Source organism: Ooceraea biroi, chromosome 12 (assembly GCF_003672135.1).
Source record: "Ooceraea biroi isolate clonal line C1 chromosome 12, Obir_v5.4, whole genome shotgun sequence".
NCBI classification, from domain to species: domain Eukaryota; kingdom Metazoa; phylum Arthropoda; class Insecta; order Hymenoptera; family Formicidae; genus Ooceraea; species Ooceraea biroi.
Genome location: NC_039517.1, coordinates 12,280,982 through 12,297,326, shown reverse-complemented (window position 1 = coordinate 12,297,326; position 16,345 = coordinate 12,280,982). Strand labels below are relative to the sequence as shown.

General features: G+C 39.2%; 1 protein-coding gene across 2 annotated transcripts in view; it reads right to left on the bottom strand.

The window, feature by feature from the left end:
* LOC105275082 (lipase 3) overlaps positions 1 to 16,345 on the bottom strand; it is a 214,935-nt gene that overhangs the window by 53,895 nt on the left and 144,695 nt on the right. Inside the window, exons 8-9 of one of the 2 annotated variants that reach the window (XM_026974082.1) lie at positions 2,684 to 2,826; positions 2,504 to 2,611 (exon numbers count right to left, since the gene is read on the bottom strand). In XM_026974082.1, coding sequence (XP_026829883.1) covers positions 2,600 to 2,611; positions 2,684 to 2,826 — 155 coding nt within the window. In that variant the 3' untranslated portion in view covers positions 2,504 to 2,599. Of the gene's footprint in view, positions 1 to 2,503; positions 2,612 to 2,683; positions 2,827 to 16,345 lie in introns of those variants that run through there. The other variant, XM_026974081.1, reaches the window with a different exon arrangement.

Genomic DNA, 16,345 nt, shown 5'->3' with positions numbered 1-16,345 from the left:
TGCGAAAGACAGACATCACACTACAAATGTAAAAGTGTGCAAAGGATATCTCGTCTGCGAAAGACAGACGTCGCACTACAAATGTAAAAGTGTGCAAAGGATATCTCGTCTGCGAAAGACAGACATCACACTAAAAATCGCCAGATGTCTTCTATACGGCATAACGTGGTAAAATAGGGCTCCTGGCGAAGGACCACTTCAAAAAAACCTAACGCGCCATTAGTGGAACCTCAAAGGTGAGTGGTGCGGAAGTCCACTATATATGCATACTATTAATTGCAATTAATACGTATAATTATATAACTTATTCATTTGAAATATATCAAGAGACACGGTAGTGCGCGAGACCGCACGTGACTCTTTTACGCGAGTCGGCGAGCTGCGAATACCCGAGATTATCAGATCTCAATAACGACTGAATTGATTCAGTTCTGAGTAGGCTCAATCGATAGCTTGGGTATGATTTACATAAGAAAAGTGTTTTTAGTTTTTGCCTACGTGCCCTACGAGCAGAGATATTGCGACGCAAAGTCGAAATCTCGAAATTTTTTGCATTTACGCGGCGCATTAGCGTGCCGCGGCCCGCGAGCCGCGAGCGAGCCCGAGCGAAAGAAAGAGACAGAAAGCTGTCTGTCTCTTTCTACTGCTCGAAGTTGCCCGAGTCTCGAGCGCGTCACGTGACTACCCCTTCCAGTTGTCATTTCGTGCTGGCCGCGGCTCGGTTCTGGGAACACTGACTGGTAGTCCACATCGGCGTTATTATGTTAATCACGAAGCGAGAATCCTGCGAATGTTCGAGGAAAATCCCAGAAATAGCGTGCGTCGTACAGCTCGTGCGCTTGGTTACTCGCGATACGTGGTTCATCGTACTTTACGTGAAAATAAATTGCACCCGTATCACTTTCAACGAGTTCAGCAGCTTCTTGCGGGAGATTATGAACAACGCATCTATTTCTGCGAAGGTATTTTAATCATTTTCATTCGATATTAACGACTTTTTCAGTGTATATTAACTATGTGCAAAACACACACAGAGCTCCTCGCACAGTGTCGGCGGAATTTATTATTCTCTGATCGAATTTTATGGACAGACGAAGAGCTACATTTACACCGAACGGTGTATTTAATTCTTGGAATTTTTTATGGTAGTCTGATGAAAATCCGCGGGCCGTTCAACAGGGCGCCTTTTAATATCGCTGGGCGATAAATGTATGAGCAGGAATAGTCGCGGACAGAGTGGTGAGTAATCATATGCGTTAAAGAATTTTCCTCCTGCGGCTTTCTTTAAACGTTTTTGTTGGCGCTTTTCAGATTGGCCCATACTTTCTTCCTTCACGTCTCAATGGGGAAATATACGCAGATTTCCTCCAAAATCAGTTACCAGTACTTCTCGAGGACGTTCCTCTCCGCGATCGGGTACAGCTCGTGTTTCAACACGATAGAGCTCCTGCGCATTTTTCCCGTCAAATACGGCAAATTTTAAATGCGCGTTTTCCCGAAAGACGGATAGGTCGAGGGGGCCCTATTCATTGGCCAGCACGGTCGCCAGACCTAAATGTGCTGGACTTTTTCGTATGGGGCTACATAAAGAGCTTACTTAAACCCTAGCGGAATGGTGCAGACGATGAGGTACGCAAAGCAATCCTAGCGGCCTTCAATATTATTACGTCGGAAATGGCGAAAAATGCGACGCGCAGCATTGTTCAAAGAGCGGAACTATGCGTTCAGCAACGAGGGGGACACTTTGAACAACTTTTACATTAAAAAGTAAAAGTGGATTAGGCCTACTGGGGAAACCACTTAAAAAAAACGCGCCATACTATTTACCGCAAGGTGGTGAGGAAATAATAGCTCCGCTACCTTACGTTACCATTAAAGTAAGTAAATAAATTAAATAAATAAAAGAGGTATGTGCCTCCTCTCGTTATCTACATTATTAATAAATAAAAATAAAATAATCTCATTTATAAAATCTCATTTATAGGTTTTCGTTTCAGATCATCCTGAAATGAGAAATAAAAAAATAGACTTGCTTATTATTTCGACTTTTTTCGATTAGATTTCATAAAGTTCTTCGAAGAAGTATAAATTCTTTTTTTGAGTAGAGGATAATGACTTCTAAACTTTGTACAATGAGTACATTTTAAGACCATTATCAAGAAAATATTCTTTGTTAAATATTATTTACTAAAAGAAAGAAAGAAATTGAGTAATTGCTTTTTTAAGCGATAGACTTGATATTTTCCTATGTACATGCATGTACACATACATACACATGCACAAAAAATTTTTCTATACTGTTAGAAATTTTCATTTTTATTAAAAAAGGCGACGAACTAGCTGAAAACGCGAGTCCAGTGTTACGCGCCGCTCGTGCGTGCGTAGCCATCGCCGCTTGTAATAAACAACTCTCCGCGCGCCTAGCAACTTCGGTCGCTGAGCGGTCGCATCTCGCCGCGCGCTTGCATTCGGCGATAGGCCGGACTAATAGCACGATTTTTAATACTTAATAACTCATTAACTATTGTGAAAATTGCAAAATGATATAGGACTTTTCCACTCAGTCCGCTTTATCCAGTCACGAGCGTTGAATCGTGAGTTACCGGACACCCTGTATAGTAATATATAGTAATATATATGTATAACATAATATATAGTAATATAACAAAAGTATTCTTATTACCTGTTTTGAAGCAATCACATCATTAGCTGAATAGAGTAAAGCAATTGGTATAACAATTTTATTCAAATCATAACTTGGAGGCGTTTCTTGCTTATATCGCTTGTAATTATCAATGATACCATAATCATAATTTTCAAAATTATCTGCAACAATCATATATTTATTAACAGATAGTGTAACTTAAACATATAAGAAAATATCAATTTAGCAAAATATTTAATGTATTAGATGTGTAAATAAGTGTCTGTAAATAAATTTAAAAACTAATTTTAAAATGGTGCTAGAAAACTGTAAGAAAGTATTGTTACGTCCAGAGCTCCGTGAGCTCGAAGGAAGGGCACAACAGAGCGCTTCTCGTACCTTGTTGCACTTGGCCCCAAAGCACGAGTCGGACTGACCACTGTGTTCCGGTTTAAGGTCAATGACCACGGGGGTCGATCTTACCCTAAACCCGGAAGGGTCTGCCCGTAGGTCCCTTTTTAGGTCAAGAAACTGAATACCTTTTACCTGGGATAGGACCGGTACGACCTGCTGAAAATGAAGATGAGTAGAGGAAATTCAAATAACTAACACATCCTTATTTTGTTAATTGAAAAAAACATTATATTTGCAAAAATTGAAACTGCATACAACGTAAAATAATAAGGTTGTGTTGCTTGGTTTTTTAATATTATAAAATGTGTAAAAATGAAAATGGAAATATAATTATCTAATAATCGAATGAATGTGGCTGGGATTAGGATAGGATAAAGCCGTCCCCTGACTATGAGGGGTATCCCGACGGCTGGGTCTGTGTGCCGAAGGGCAGCCCTGAGAGTGGGAATGGGATCAAAATCGGGGTCTAGGACGAGGGCATCAGGTGGAAGAGGGATAATGATTTGAGGGAAGATGTAGAGGAACCGTTCACCGAGAGCCACTAGTGAACGGCGGACGAACTCTAATATTGTATCCTCATCCATCGAGGGTGACGGAGAAAGAGGAAGGCAAGTTGGGAAATCCTCAAAATCACCAGGTTGGATAGGTGAGAAATGTCGGGAGGAGGGAGCTGGGAAAATAGAGGGAGAGTATCGGGGAGAACTAGGCGGTGATGCCTGGATGGAGGAGGGTGTTGTATACGGAGATACCCGAGATGTCCGTGAGGAGTCGGAAAGAGAGAAATAACAGGAAGGTGGCGGTGTAAGAAAAGGAGGAAGGGATAAAGAAAGAGAAATACTTGAAGGGGTTGATGGTCGGGAAAAGGAGTGAGATGAAGAGGAGGAAGAAACAGAAGAGGTTGAGGAAACAGAAAACGGAGTAGGAGATCGGGGTATAGGTTCCAAAATCTGGATAGAGGAGGATGGCGATGCCCGAGGAGAAGGGGAAGAAATGATCTGAACGGAGGAGGCGGAGGAGGGAGGCCGAAGAGGATCTAATATTAAAACCGATGAGGATGTAGATGACGCTGAGGGGGGCCGCGGATTGATTTCAGTCGCGTTCCTTTTGCGCGGTGGTTCTGCCGATGGGTGGCCCCCAGACTACACCCCTTGATCTCCACGAAACGGTCCCGAAGAGGGAGACGCACTGCGGGATCTTTCGTTGGGAGACACTTAAAAAGGGGCAAACGGAATAAGTTAAGGAGAAACGGATAGAAAAGGGTAGAAGAGACTAGAAGAAGAAACTGAGAATGAGAGTTGTCGGCGATGAATAAACAGAGTAAAAAGGAAAGAAGGAAAGAAGGAAAGAGAAAAAGTAACAAACAGAAGATTCGCTCACTTATTTGCAGGAGATTCTGGTTACGAATCAATTGATGTAATGCCGACCGGTGAGAAATTCTCGTGCCCTGCAGGCCGTGTAGGTGTCCAGAACAGAGACCAGAGTAGAACTCTCGCAACAGAGCTGGTGTATTCCACTTTGGAAATCTTTGTTTTATTCCACTTTGGAAATCTAGGCCGGCACTGAGTTTACGAAACTTCCGAACAAGATAAGCGATGCTTACGTTCGCGAAGGCGGATAGAATGAAAAAGCTGTCTTCCGGAGTGGTCGGCGCCTTTTATATGATAGGAAATAGTGTGGAAGAGGGGTAGCTTTTCCGGGAACTACTTTTCGGGGACCGTTCGTTAATTAACTGCGGCTATCGACAGTCTGGTCTATGAGACACTAAGCCGTTCGCAGATGGTTCTCTTAAGCCGGATAATTTCCCTACCGAAGTCTTGCGCCGACACACGTGTGTCTGGACTCGCGGCTCCTGTGAGGGTATTTACCGGAGATGATCTGGCGCAGCTGTATCAATTCTCTTCCTGAAAGAGCGATACTGACACCGCGAGACTACAGTCACACGCGACCGAATTTGTTGCGATGCGACTTATTGTCTTTTAATTCAAAAATAATCATTAGAGATCATGAGGTTTAATATCGGGATCTAGTATCACGCCTGCCCAGACACGTGTGTCAGAAACCGCGGCTCCTGTGAGGGTATTTGCCCGGAGATGATCCAACGCAGCTGTATCATTTGTTTTTTTCTAATTCCTTACTGGGACCCTAACCCTACTGACCACACGCGACCGGAGAGACGCGTCTCGCCACATTGTCCGACAAGGAAAAAAAAGATATCGCTGTTTCTTGGAAGCAAGGAACCGTACAGTCTCTGGACGTAACAGTATTTTAAACAATAATTTTGTATTTGAATAATGTTAGATTTACTTTCAAATAGATATGTAATACCTCATATCTGTTAGTATAATTGTAGGGTTGCTAGATGCGCAGAAAGAGAAACAGTGCATATATAGGGATTGCTCTGTTAGATGAGGTCGTGAGTGAAAGAATGAGAGAGAGAGAAAAAGAATGAATGCCGGAATGATTTATCTGATTGTGTGATGTGGTGTGTGATTTCTTTATGACTGATTTATGATTTTAACGGCATGGTATGTAAAAAACTAAGGCAACGTGGCGTATGAAAGCAGATGCGGTGCATGAAAACGAATGCGGCGTGTAACAAAAGAAAACATGACGTGCAATTAGTTGTTGGGACTCATAGGAATACATTTATGAAAGAACGAGCATTTGAGAGCACTGTGAGTATTGCTAGTCCCATTGACATTAGAATACATAGACGGAGCCTTAGCTATCGAAGAAGGTGAGGGGGAGCCTGATATTCGCGGTAAGGGGGAACTAGGGGAACTGCATGAACTTCGGTCGAATTCGGTTACGTTCGGCTAACGTTCGGCTAATGGTTCAGTTGACGGAGCTCCTGCTCACATGTGCTTGTGCTTATTGTATTGATATCTAAAGTGATTATGATCTTTTGGATTTCTATTAGTGACATGAGGTTTGTGTATTTGGCTGCAATAATCGTATAAATAATAAAAATTCTGAACAATTAGAAAAAGAAAAAGCTGCAAACAGAAAGTTTTCATTCCACTTGTAAGTAAATTATTTGAAACCTAGATTAGGTTATAGTTATGTTAATAAGAAATTATATGTAATTTTATTGAGTAAGTAAAGCGAAATGGTTTGTTGACTTGATTTACATTATTATCAAATAATAATGAAACAGGTATGACGCCAATTATTTTATTATATAGTTATATTTACAGTTGTAAAATAATAAATAAATAAATAAATTTACAAGTATATGTGTTCTATATTGTATTTTATATTCTATTGAATTTCTTTATGTATATGCGTATGTAGATCAAAAGTTCTCAACTCTATTTACCTTTCAAAGTGTTTCTCTTTTTGCAAATTTTTACACATTCTAGATACGGTTTAGCTTCATAAAGCAAAAAAACACTTTTATTTCCATTTATTATTTAATACATATATATATATATATAATTATTAAAATAGCGTTCGCGATTTGTCAAAAATAAATGTTCTTTAAACATTTTCATAAAAATCTCATTGCAAATTGCTGATGTCGATGGAATTGTTATGCAACGCCGAACATAACCGAACCGCTAACCACGGAATTACCCGAAGTTCATGCACTACCCCCCTTACCGCATTTATCAGCTTCCCCTCTGAGAAGGCTCCGTCTATGTATTCTAATGTCAATGGTTAGTCCAGTCAAATTAGCAAAAATAGAAAAAATAACCGGTAAATAGCTATAAATTGGTGGAGACCTTTATCTTGGCATACTATTGAACATACTAAAAGTCCGAAAAATTTCTATCTGCAGGGCTTGATCCACCATCTTGGAAAACAGGTGCTCCAATTCAGTTTTTTCCTCATATCTCGGTAATCGTTGATTGTATCGCAATGAAGGTTATTATAAAAAATGAAGCTCATGAAATTCTCTATAAAAAAGGTTCAATACATTTTTTATATCTTTAATAGTTTCTCTATAATACACCGGTGAATACATAAATAATTTTTATTTCTGCGCTGTACTGTTAAATCTATGATTCTACGCGTTCGAAATATCAACAAAACACTATTGGCAACAATGTAAAACTTTTCAGAATATATGCGATAATAGTATTCCTTGAAATAGTCTCGTACAATGGTCCCTGGTTCTACCTGAGCCTACCCTTCCGTGGCGACAGAAAGGGAGAGGGGACGAAGAGGTCGAGGAGGCCCTATTCTTGTCAAGGCAAGTTCCAACAGGTCAGTGTTGCTAGAATACGAGTGGCAGCTGCTTTCTTATAACCCTCAGTTTGTATCGAAGCGTCGTGCGGTATACTGTGTTAAAAATATTAGTTTTCATGTTTGTACGTAGAAATGGATATTAACGTTAATTGTCTTCTCTGCGAAGAAAATCTTTCCGTTGGAAAAACTGTTAATGTGAAACAAAAAGGACTAAATACTTTAATAAAATCAAGTGAACGTAGGAAGGACGGTAAATCTGAAAAACTGAGAGGGCTAAGTTCCGTGATTGTACATGTGTCGTGCCGAAAAGACTACACCCAGGAAGATAATATTAAGGCTGCGTTGAAAAACATTACCGAAAGTGAGGGTTCAACTATTAGTCCGACAAAGGGAAAGCTTAGGTCGTCGATCCCAAGCTTCGATTTTAAAAATGCTTGCTTTTACTGCATGGCAGTCATAGATGCGGTGTTTTATGAAAAAGAAAAAAAGAAGGAGATCAGTAAACGTGTGAAAGTGCATCGTGTTCAGACCCTATACGTTAAAAGCAGCATTCTACAAGCGACTGAAAAGAGAGGAGACAAATGGGCTCGAGAAGTGAACCAGCGGTTAGAAGGTATATCGGATTTAGTCGCTGTTGAAGCAATATATCACGAACACTGTTATATAATTGGTAATAATCACGACAAACGAGCAAGCTGGTTGTTGATAGCTGATCAATTTATTATTCATCCAATGGTACAGATGAATCAATAACAAATGAAAAAATAACCTAACCTAACCCAAACCTATTTCTGCTTTAAAATGAAAATGTGAGCGACAGCTAAAACATTTTAAAGCAGAAATAGGTTTGAGTTAGGTTATTTTTTTCGGAAGTGGAGCCCCCCCCCGCAGGGGAGGCGGAACCCACTGTATCCACGCATGTATTTTACAAGATGAAGCAAAATGTTTTGTTAATAACATTTTCAGTGATGGTAATGACCTTGATAACATTCGTAAAGGGGATTTCGCCCCTCTCCCCAGTCGGGATCCGTGCCGTGTACGAGGTGATCAAAATCTGTACGGTGAAATCTGTTACACTGGCTCCGGCGGGGGGAGGGGCAAAGCCCCTCCTCCCCGCTCTCCGCGAAGCGGGCTGAAAACGAGCGTATGTGTCCGGGGCTCCAGTTTCGGAAAATATAACCTAACCCAAACCTATTTCTGATCTAAAGCTAAAATTCCATCAAATATACTCTTTAACTGTTTAATAAACAACGAGCGATGGCTAAAACTTGTAGAACGTTACTGAGGAAAGTGATCTCTATAACATATGTCATGATCAAGGTATCGGCACTGTCCCCTTATGCGAATAATTATTCAAATCTCTTTGGTTAATAACTTTTTAATAAACAATGACCGCCACCTATAACCTTGTGAAGGTCACTCAGGAGGATGACCTCTATAACATATGTCAAGGTCAAGGTCATCGGTGAGGTTTAACCTTTTATGCATATTTACCCTTTTTGCTCTCAAAAATATACTACATTATACAGGGTGGACCAATAACTCTGTCCACCTGGAATATCTCCGTTATTTTTAGAGATACAAAAATTTTGTACTTATAAAAGTTGTACGGTACCGAGAGGGCCATAATATGCTACTAATTTTTTTTGTGGTTGGAGACGCTTCAGAGATTTCAAGGTTATCTCAATTTTTTTAAATGGCATACTATACTTTTTTATTCTTATTGTTAGTGTAATAGCGGGTGTTTAGACGATTTCAACGACCTATAATACAAGGTCATTCGGCATTAAATAAAAGTGTAAAACGATGATTCTTACCTTGCTTATAAGAGACGCTCGAAGTGATGTCCGTTTGCATCGATGCAGCACTGAAATCTTTGAATTGCTGAAGCACGTACATTTCTTAATGTTTCTGGACTAATTGTCGCACATGCTGCAATAATTCGTTGTTTCATATTTGCGGCTGTGGTCGGTATTTCTTGATATACAATGTTCTTTATTGTTCCCCAAAGAAAAAAAGCGAGCTGTGTTATGTCGGGCGAGCGAGCTGGTCACGAAATTGGCCCACCGCGTCCTATCCAACGATTCGGGAAAATTTCATTGAGTGTAGCTCGTACATTATGTCCATAATGAGCGGGGCATCCATCATATTGATACCACATTTCACGGCGAATGTTCAATTGCACATCTTCTAATAAAATTCCGAGATCGTTGGGTATAAAGTTATCATATTGTATACTATTAAGTGTTCCATTGATGAAATATGGTCCGACTATTTTGTCACCTATGATACCGCACCATACAGTTACCGACCATTGTCGTTGATGTTCAACTTGTCTTAACCAATGTGGATTCTCAACCGACCAGTAATGCATATTATGCAAGTTTACACGACCATAATTAGTAAAGCTTGCTTCATCAGTAAATAATATTAATGAAAAAAAGTCATTGTTAATGTGCATTTGGTGTTGTATCCACTGGCAGAATGTAACACGATTTTCAAAATCCATACCATGTAATTCTTGGTGAAGGCTAATATGGTATGGATGGAATTTATATTCAGCAAGAATTCGTAGTACACTACTTTTACTAATGCCAGATTCGCGTTTTGTCTGTCGTGAACTAATCTGAGGATTAGCATGCACCGTTGCAGCAAGCACATTAATTTTATTGTCTTTATGACATGTTCTTTTTTGACGTTTGCTTGTTCGTGTAGCCAAACTTCCGGTTTCTCTTAATTTTTGACACAACCGTTGAAACGTGCGATGTGAGGGATGCGTATGATTTAGATATCGGTTAACATACAATGCTTGTGCCCTTATGGAGTTTTGTTGAGTTTCTCCATAAATGAGAAGCATATCTACTTGCTCATTAAACGAAAACATTTTCACATAGACTGAATCACCGAAATCACAGGAAAGCTAAACTAAATAGACTGATCACTTTCTGAAAGCTCTACTAGTACTAAAGTCTAAGACCTCTTAGTTTGTTTAGACCTCTGGAATTTATTATAGTAAGAAATGTAAATATTTACATTACCGACCACAGAAAAATATGAAACAACGAATTAATCTTAGATATCAAGAATAATTCGTCCATACCATACAAACGAATTATTGCAGCATGTACGACAATTAGTCCAGAAACATTAAGAAATGTACGTGCTTCAGCAATTCAAAGATTTCAGTGCTGCATCGATGCAAACGGACATCACTTCGAGCATCTCTTATAAGCAAAGTAAGAATAATCGTTTTACACTTTTATTTAATGCCGAATGATCTTGTATTATAGGTCACTGAAATCGTCTAAACACCCGCTATTACACTAACAAGGGAAGTAACACAACTGTCCCTCACCGATTTTGATGGGCTTTGGATATATTATAGAGCATCGAAAAAGATTAGACCCATATTTTTTTAGCAGCGTATCTCAACGTTTAGGGGTTGAAACAGCCCCTCGAAGATAATGAATTTTTTCATTTTTAGCGAATATCTTTGCAAATATAAGATCCCTAAAAAACCTTTTAAGAAAAAGAAAAAATATATACGCCAAGTACATAAAACCTCCCAACTTGTCAAAACTCAAAACTAAATATGAAATCAATAATTAACTAGCTAAATATCTAGAAGCAGTTTGAGTATTTTACCCAAACGTTTTCCATGCATACTCTCTTATCGCATGACGACATTGAAGTACTTGGCGTGCCCGAATCACATTAAAATGTCCTGTCCTACCTATAAGAGACACAAAATCATTTGCGAGTCATTATTGAAAATCATGAAGATACAAGATACAATACAAATCAAGATATTGTACAAATTTACAAGAATACATAACCACTTCGATCCAGGCACGCCAAGTACTTTAATATCGTCATGCGATAAGAGAGTATGCGTGGAAAACGTTTGGGTAAAATACTCAAACTGCTTCTAGATACTTGGCTAGTTAATTATTGATTTCATATTTAGTTTTGAGTTTTGACAAGTTGGGAGTTTTTATGTACTTGGCGTATATATTTTTTCTTTTTTTAAAAAGGTTTTTTAGGGATCCCACTCTTTTTTGTAAATTTTTAAAATTTGACTATATTTTAGTTTTACATTCTTTTGAACATATAATTAGTATTACATAATTTATTTTTATGTTTTTTTATAAATTATTTTGTATGCTAACACGTACATCGTTCCGATGCAATTTGTAATAAGTTTTATTAAGAATAATCTTTTGATTTTTATATAATGTAAATTATTTTTATATATTAGGTGTTTGAATAAGTTTCCGCCGTTTTCCAAGAGATGTCGTAACGAGTACTACAGGCATAGAATTTCAGTGGCAGCGGCAGTATACGAGAGTATTGTAAGCAAGATTTCATATTTAGTATATGACATTTGGTGGACGTGTAAACAATAGTTTTGTCACTACATTCAAAATGTCGAATTTTGTGCCAACAAAACAGCATTTGCGGGAAGTTTTACTGCATTATTTTATTGTTAAGAAAAGTGCAGCTGAAAGTTATCGTTTACTTGTGGAGGCGCATGGGAAGCATGCTCCATCCGAAAGATGTTGTAGAGAATGGTTTTAGCGCTTTAGAAATGGTGATTTCGATGTGAAAGATAAAGAACGCGAAGGTGCACCGAAAAATTTGAGGATAAACAACTGGAAGCATTACTTAATGAAGATCCATGTCAAACGCTGAAGGAATTGTCAGAGGCATTAAATGTTGATCAATCGACTGTTAGCAAACGTTTAAACACAATGGGCATGATTCAAAAACTCGGAAACTGGTTACCACATGAATTGAAAGAAAGAGATCTTGAAAGGCGTTTAACCATGTGCGAATTGTTGCTTCAAAGACAGAATAGGAAGTTGTTTCTCCATCGAATCGTTACTGGGGATGAAAAATGGATCCACTATGACAATCCGAAACGACCAAAAACATGGAGTAAGCCCGGCCAGCCATCATCATCAACGCCAAAACGAATTATTCATGGATGGAAGGTTATGTTGTGTATTTGGTGGGATCAACAAGGCGTGGTGTATTATGAGCTGCCGCAACCGTGTCAGACCATCAATAGTGAACGTTACCGAGAACAATTAATGAATTTGAACCGAGCATTGAAAGACAAACGTCCAGAATACGCCAAAAGACATGACAAAGTGATTTTGCTACACGACAATGCTCAAACACATGTTGCGAAACCAGTGAAGGAAATCTTGGAGGCACTTGGATGGGATGTGTTACCTCACCCGCCGTATTCCCCAGACCTGGCTCCTTCTGATTATCATTTGTTTCGGTCCATGCAGCATGACCTTGCTGAGCAGCACTTCACTTCGTATGAAGATATCAAAAATTGGCTTGAGCACTGGATCACTTCAAAAGAACCGGAGTTCTTCTATCGCGGAATCCACTTATTACGTGAAAAGTGGGAAAAGGTTATAGCTAACGATGGGCACTACTTTGAATAAACTTCTGTTTCTGTTTCTCGAGAAACACAGGTCTTTTATTTCAGAAAAAAACGGCGGAAACTTATTCAAACACCTAATATTTTATACTTTTTTCTGTTTTGCTAACAAAATTTCTCTATGTGATTTACAATATTTTTTTATTATAACTTTAATAATATAACTTTACTTTCACATAAATCATTTTTACGAGTTTTATAATTTTATGCAATGAATGTGGTGGCGCTCGACGTTATGCAATGAAATTCGTGGTATTGGTGCAGTCAATCCCTTTCTCACTAACTAATATGACGTTGCACCACGTCGATGACGGCGACAACCACGACGACGACGTTGCACCACATCGACAATGACGACGTTGCACCACGTCGACGACAACGACGACGTTGCACCACGTCAACGACGACGACGACGTTGCACCACGTCGATGACGGCGACAACAACGACGACGACGTTGCACATCAACGTCATCGTCGTCGTCGTCATCGACGTGGTGCAACGTTATCGTCGTCGTTGTCGTCGTTGACGTGGTGCAACGTCATCGTCCTCGTTGTCGCCGTCGTCGATGTGGTGCAACGTCGTCGTCGTTGTTGTCGTCGTTGTCGACGTGGTGCAACGTCATCATCGTCGTTGTCGTCGTCGTCGATGTGGTGCAACGTCGTCGTCGTTGTTGTCGTCATCGACGTGGTGCAACGTCATCGTCGTCGTCATCGATGATGTTGCTTGCAATTTATGTATTTTTTATAGTATTTGCGATTTATATCTTTATCGTAAAATAAAACATTAACCATGTATTATTAAAACCATTTTTAATTCATAATAAATTAAATCATGCATGTGTGAACAGCAGCTTGAGGGACAAAATCGCTTTTCATGTGTATGTGCGAACATACGTACGTGAGTCTGAACCAGAATATGGAAACGGAAAACGGAACGTCACGATTCTAACGTACGATTATAATATCTCAGGATTGACTGCACCAATCTTATTCGCATTGGTCGCGATCGAAAGCTCGCATTCACATTTTATTATACAAGTGCCGTTAGATTTTTGATTACGGCTTTAATTCCTGAGCTATTTTAATCATAAGTTAATATGACTTGTCAAATGGCATGAATTCCAGATAAGCTACTTGGTAGCGCGCGACGTTTATGCAATGAAATTGGTAACACTTGATATTATACAGTGACTCTCATTGTTCGGAACCTTATTTTTGATTATGTACTTGGCGTCGCGATGCTACCGCGTCGCTTGATATATGAAAAAATGTTTTATACAAAGGTTTTATAATATTTTATACTTTTGGCAACGGTGTATTCACATTTTTCGAAATGTCAAATTTTTTAATTTACCTCCACCTCCACTCCTTATTTTTGCAAAATTTAAGAACTTGGCAAGAATAAAAATTGAAGAGCATCGAATGCCAAATCCAACCATATATAATACTATTATGTCTCCACGATTCACTTTTTAGGAAAACGAGATGAAAACATGGTGCTATAGGCACCGCGCTGTAAGTAGGTGTTGCGTTATTTCTCTGCAGTTGCGCTGCGCTCAATAACTGCATATTGTGCAAATTGTCTGATACTATAATATGAAAGCGAATTAATCCTCATCTGTTAGATGACTCATCTGTCGATAGGCTGCCCCATCGACATAATCGGCACTGTCGGTAAATATTGACAATAACGGAGACCGCCCCGATGACCTTGACCTTGACATATATTATAGAAGTTACCCTCCTGAGTAACCTTCAAAAGGTTTTATCCGTCGCCCGTTGTTTACTAAAAAGTTATTAACAAAAGAAGTTTAATAATTTTGCACGAATTTTCAGCTGTCCACGCGAAGCAAGGACTTGAGTTTGACATATATTACAAAGGTCACCTTCCCGAATAACCCGCACTAGGTTTTCACCCTTCACTCGTTGTTTGTTAAAAAGTTATTAACAAAAAAGTGTAATAAATAAAGCATAATTTTACGATATCATATACGTTTACGAAAGAATATATTTGATGGAATTTTAGCTTTAAATCAGAAGCGGGCTGAAAACGAACGTATGTGTCCGGGGCTCCAGTTTCGGAAAATATAACCTAACCCAAACCTACTTCTGATTTAAAGCTAAAATTCCATCAAATATACTCTTTCGTAAACGTATATGATATCGTAAAATTATGCTTTATTTATTACACTTTTTTGTTAATAACTTTTTAACAAACAACGAGTGAAGGGTGAAAACCTAGTGCGGGTTATTCGGGAAGGTGACCTTTGTAATATATGTCAAACTCAAGTCCTTGCTTCGCGTGGACAGCTGAAAATTCGTGCAAAATTATTAAACTTCTTTTGTTAATAACTTTTTAGTAAACAACGGGCGACGGATAAAACCTTTTGAAGGTTACTCAGGAGGGTAACTTCTATAATATATGTCAAGGTCAAGGTCATCGGGGCGGTCTCCGTTATTGTCAATATTTACCGACAGTGCCGATTATGTCGATGGGGCAGCCTATCGACAGATGAGTCATCTAACAGATGAGGATTAATTCGCTTTCATATTATAGTATCAGACAATTTGCACAATATGCAGTTATTGAGCGCAGCGCAACTGCAGAGAAATAACGCAACACCTACTTACAGCGCGGTGCCTATAGCACCATGTTTTCATCTCGTTTTCCCAAAAAGTGAATCGTGGAAACATAATAGTATTATATAGAGGAGAATCCCCTATTATGAGATATGCTCCTAAGATGAGATAATGGGGTTTCTGCTAAACTAGTGAGCACCATCTGTTAGTTCCACCATGAACTTATTTCTCTTGGTGTAAAATGTATTTAGTGAAAAATTCATTGTTCGTTATTGTGTTTAGCCTTTGCAAGAAAAGGTTTGTGAAATTGTGAACATGTCAAAGGAACTTGAGGTAAGTCTTTAAACCTTGTTTATTATATAATAAAGAAATGGTTGGCAATAAATTCAGTATGCAATGATAGAGTAGAATCGTAGTAACAGGAAAATACACAATTTGTTTGTAACCGCGCCCTCGATTCCGCGACTACAATAACGAATTGCGTTATCGCCGGGATAGGACTCAGAGAAATCAGCCGGGTAACAGACTAACCAATCTTTATTGAGATTTCGAACACGCGAGCGACCGTTCTCTCGGCAGGTCGTGGCGCTAGAAACTTCGTTACAGAGTGAGTGTATAATTTCGCCCGTACTCATAAACATCTTCGCGCAACCATCTAAACTCGGTGGGCTCGCTGGAATCCAGCCAATCCGCGAACGACGCGACTCGATCGACTAATCCGCCGGACAAATAGGCAGGAATGCTATTTACTCAGGCGAGTGTCCGGAAAGCGCTTAATCTTGACAATCGTGCACATATTATTAAATTACTCCGTGGTCAACGTTATTCGGACCTTTTAAACACCGCGGTTTCCGGACGAAAAGCCTGACGGCGGTTCAGCTGGTTTCCATAGAAGCAGGCTCGTTCGCGAACATGTTGAATTGCTTAATTGTAGAGGTTAGATTTCATGATCACGGAACCGCTAGGCGTGTGGCTCGTATAATGAGATATTCAGGGTACTCTGAGTATGAGATAATTATTGCTCGAATGAAGATTATGTAGTGTAATAAAAAGAAAGA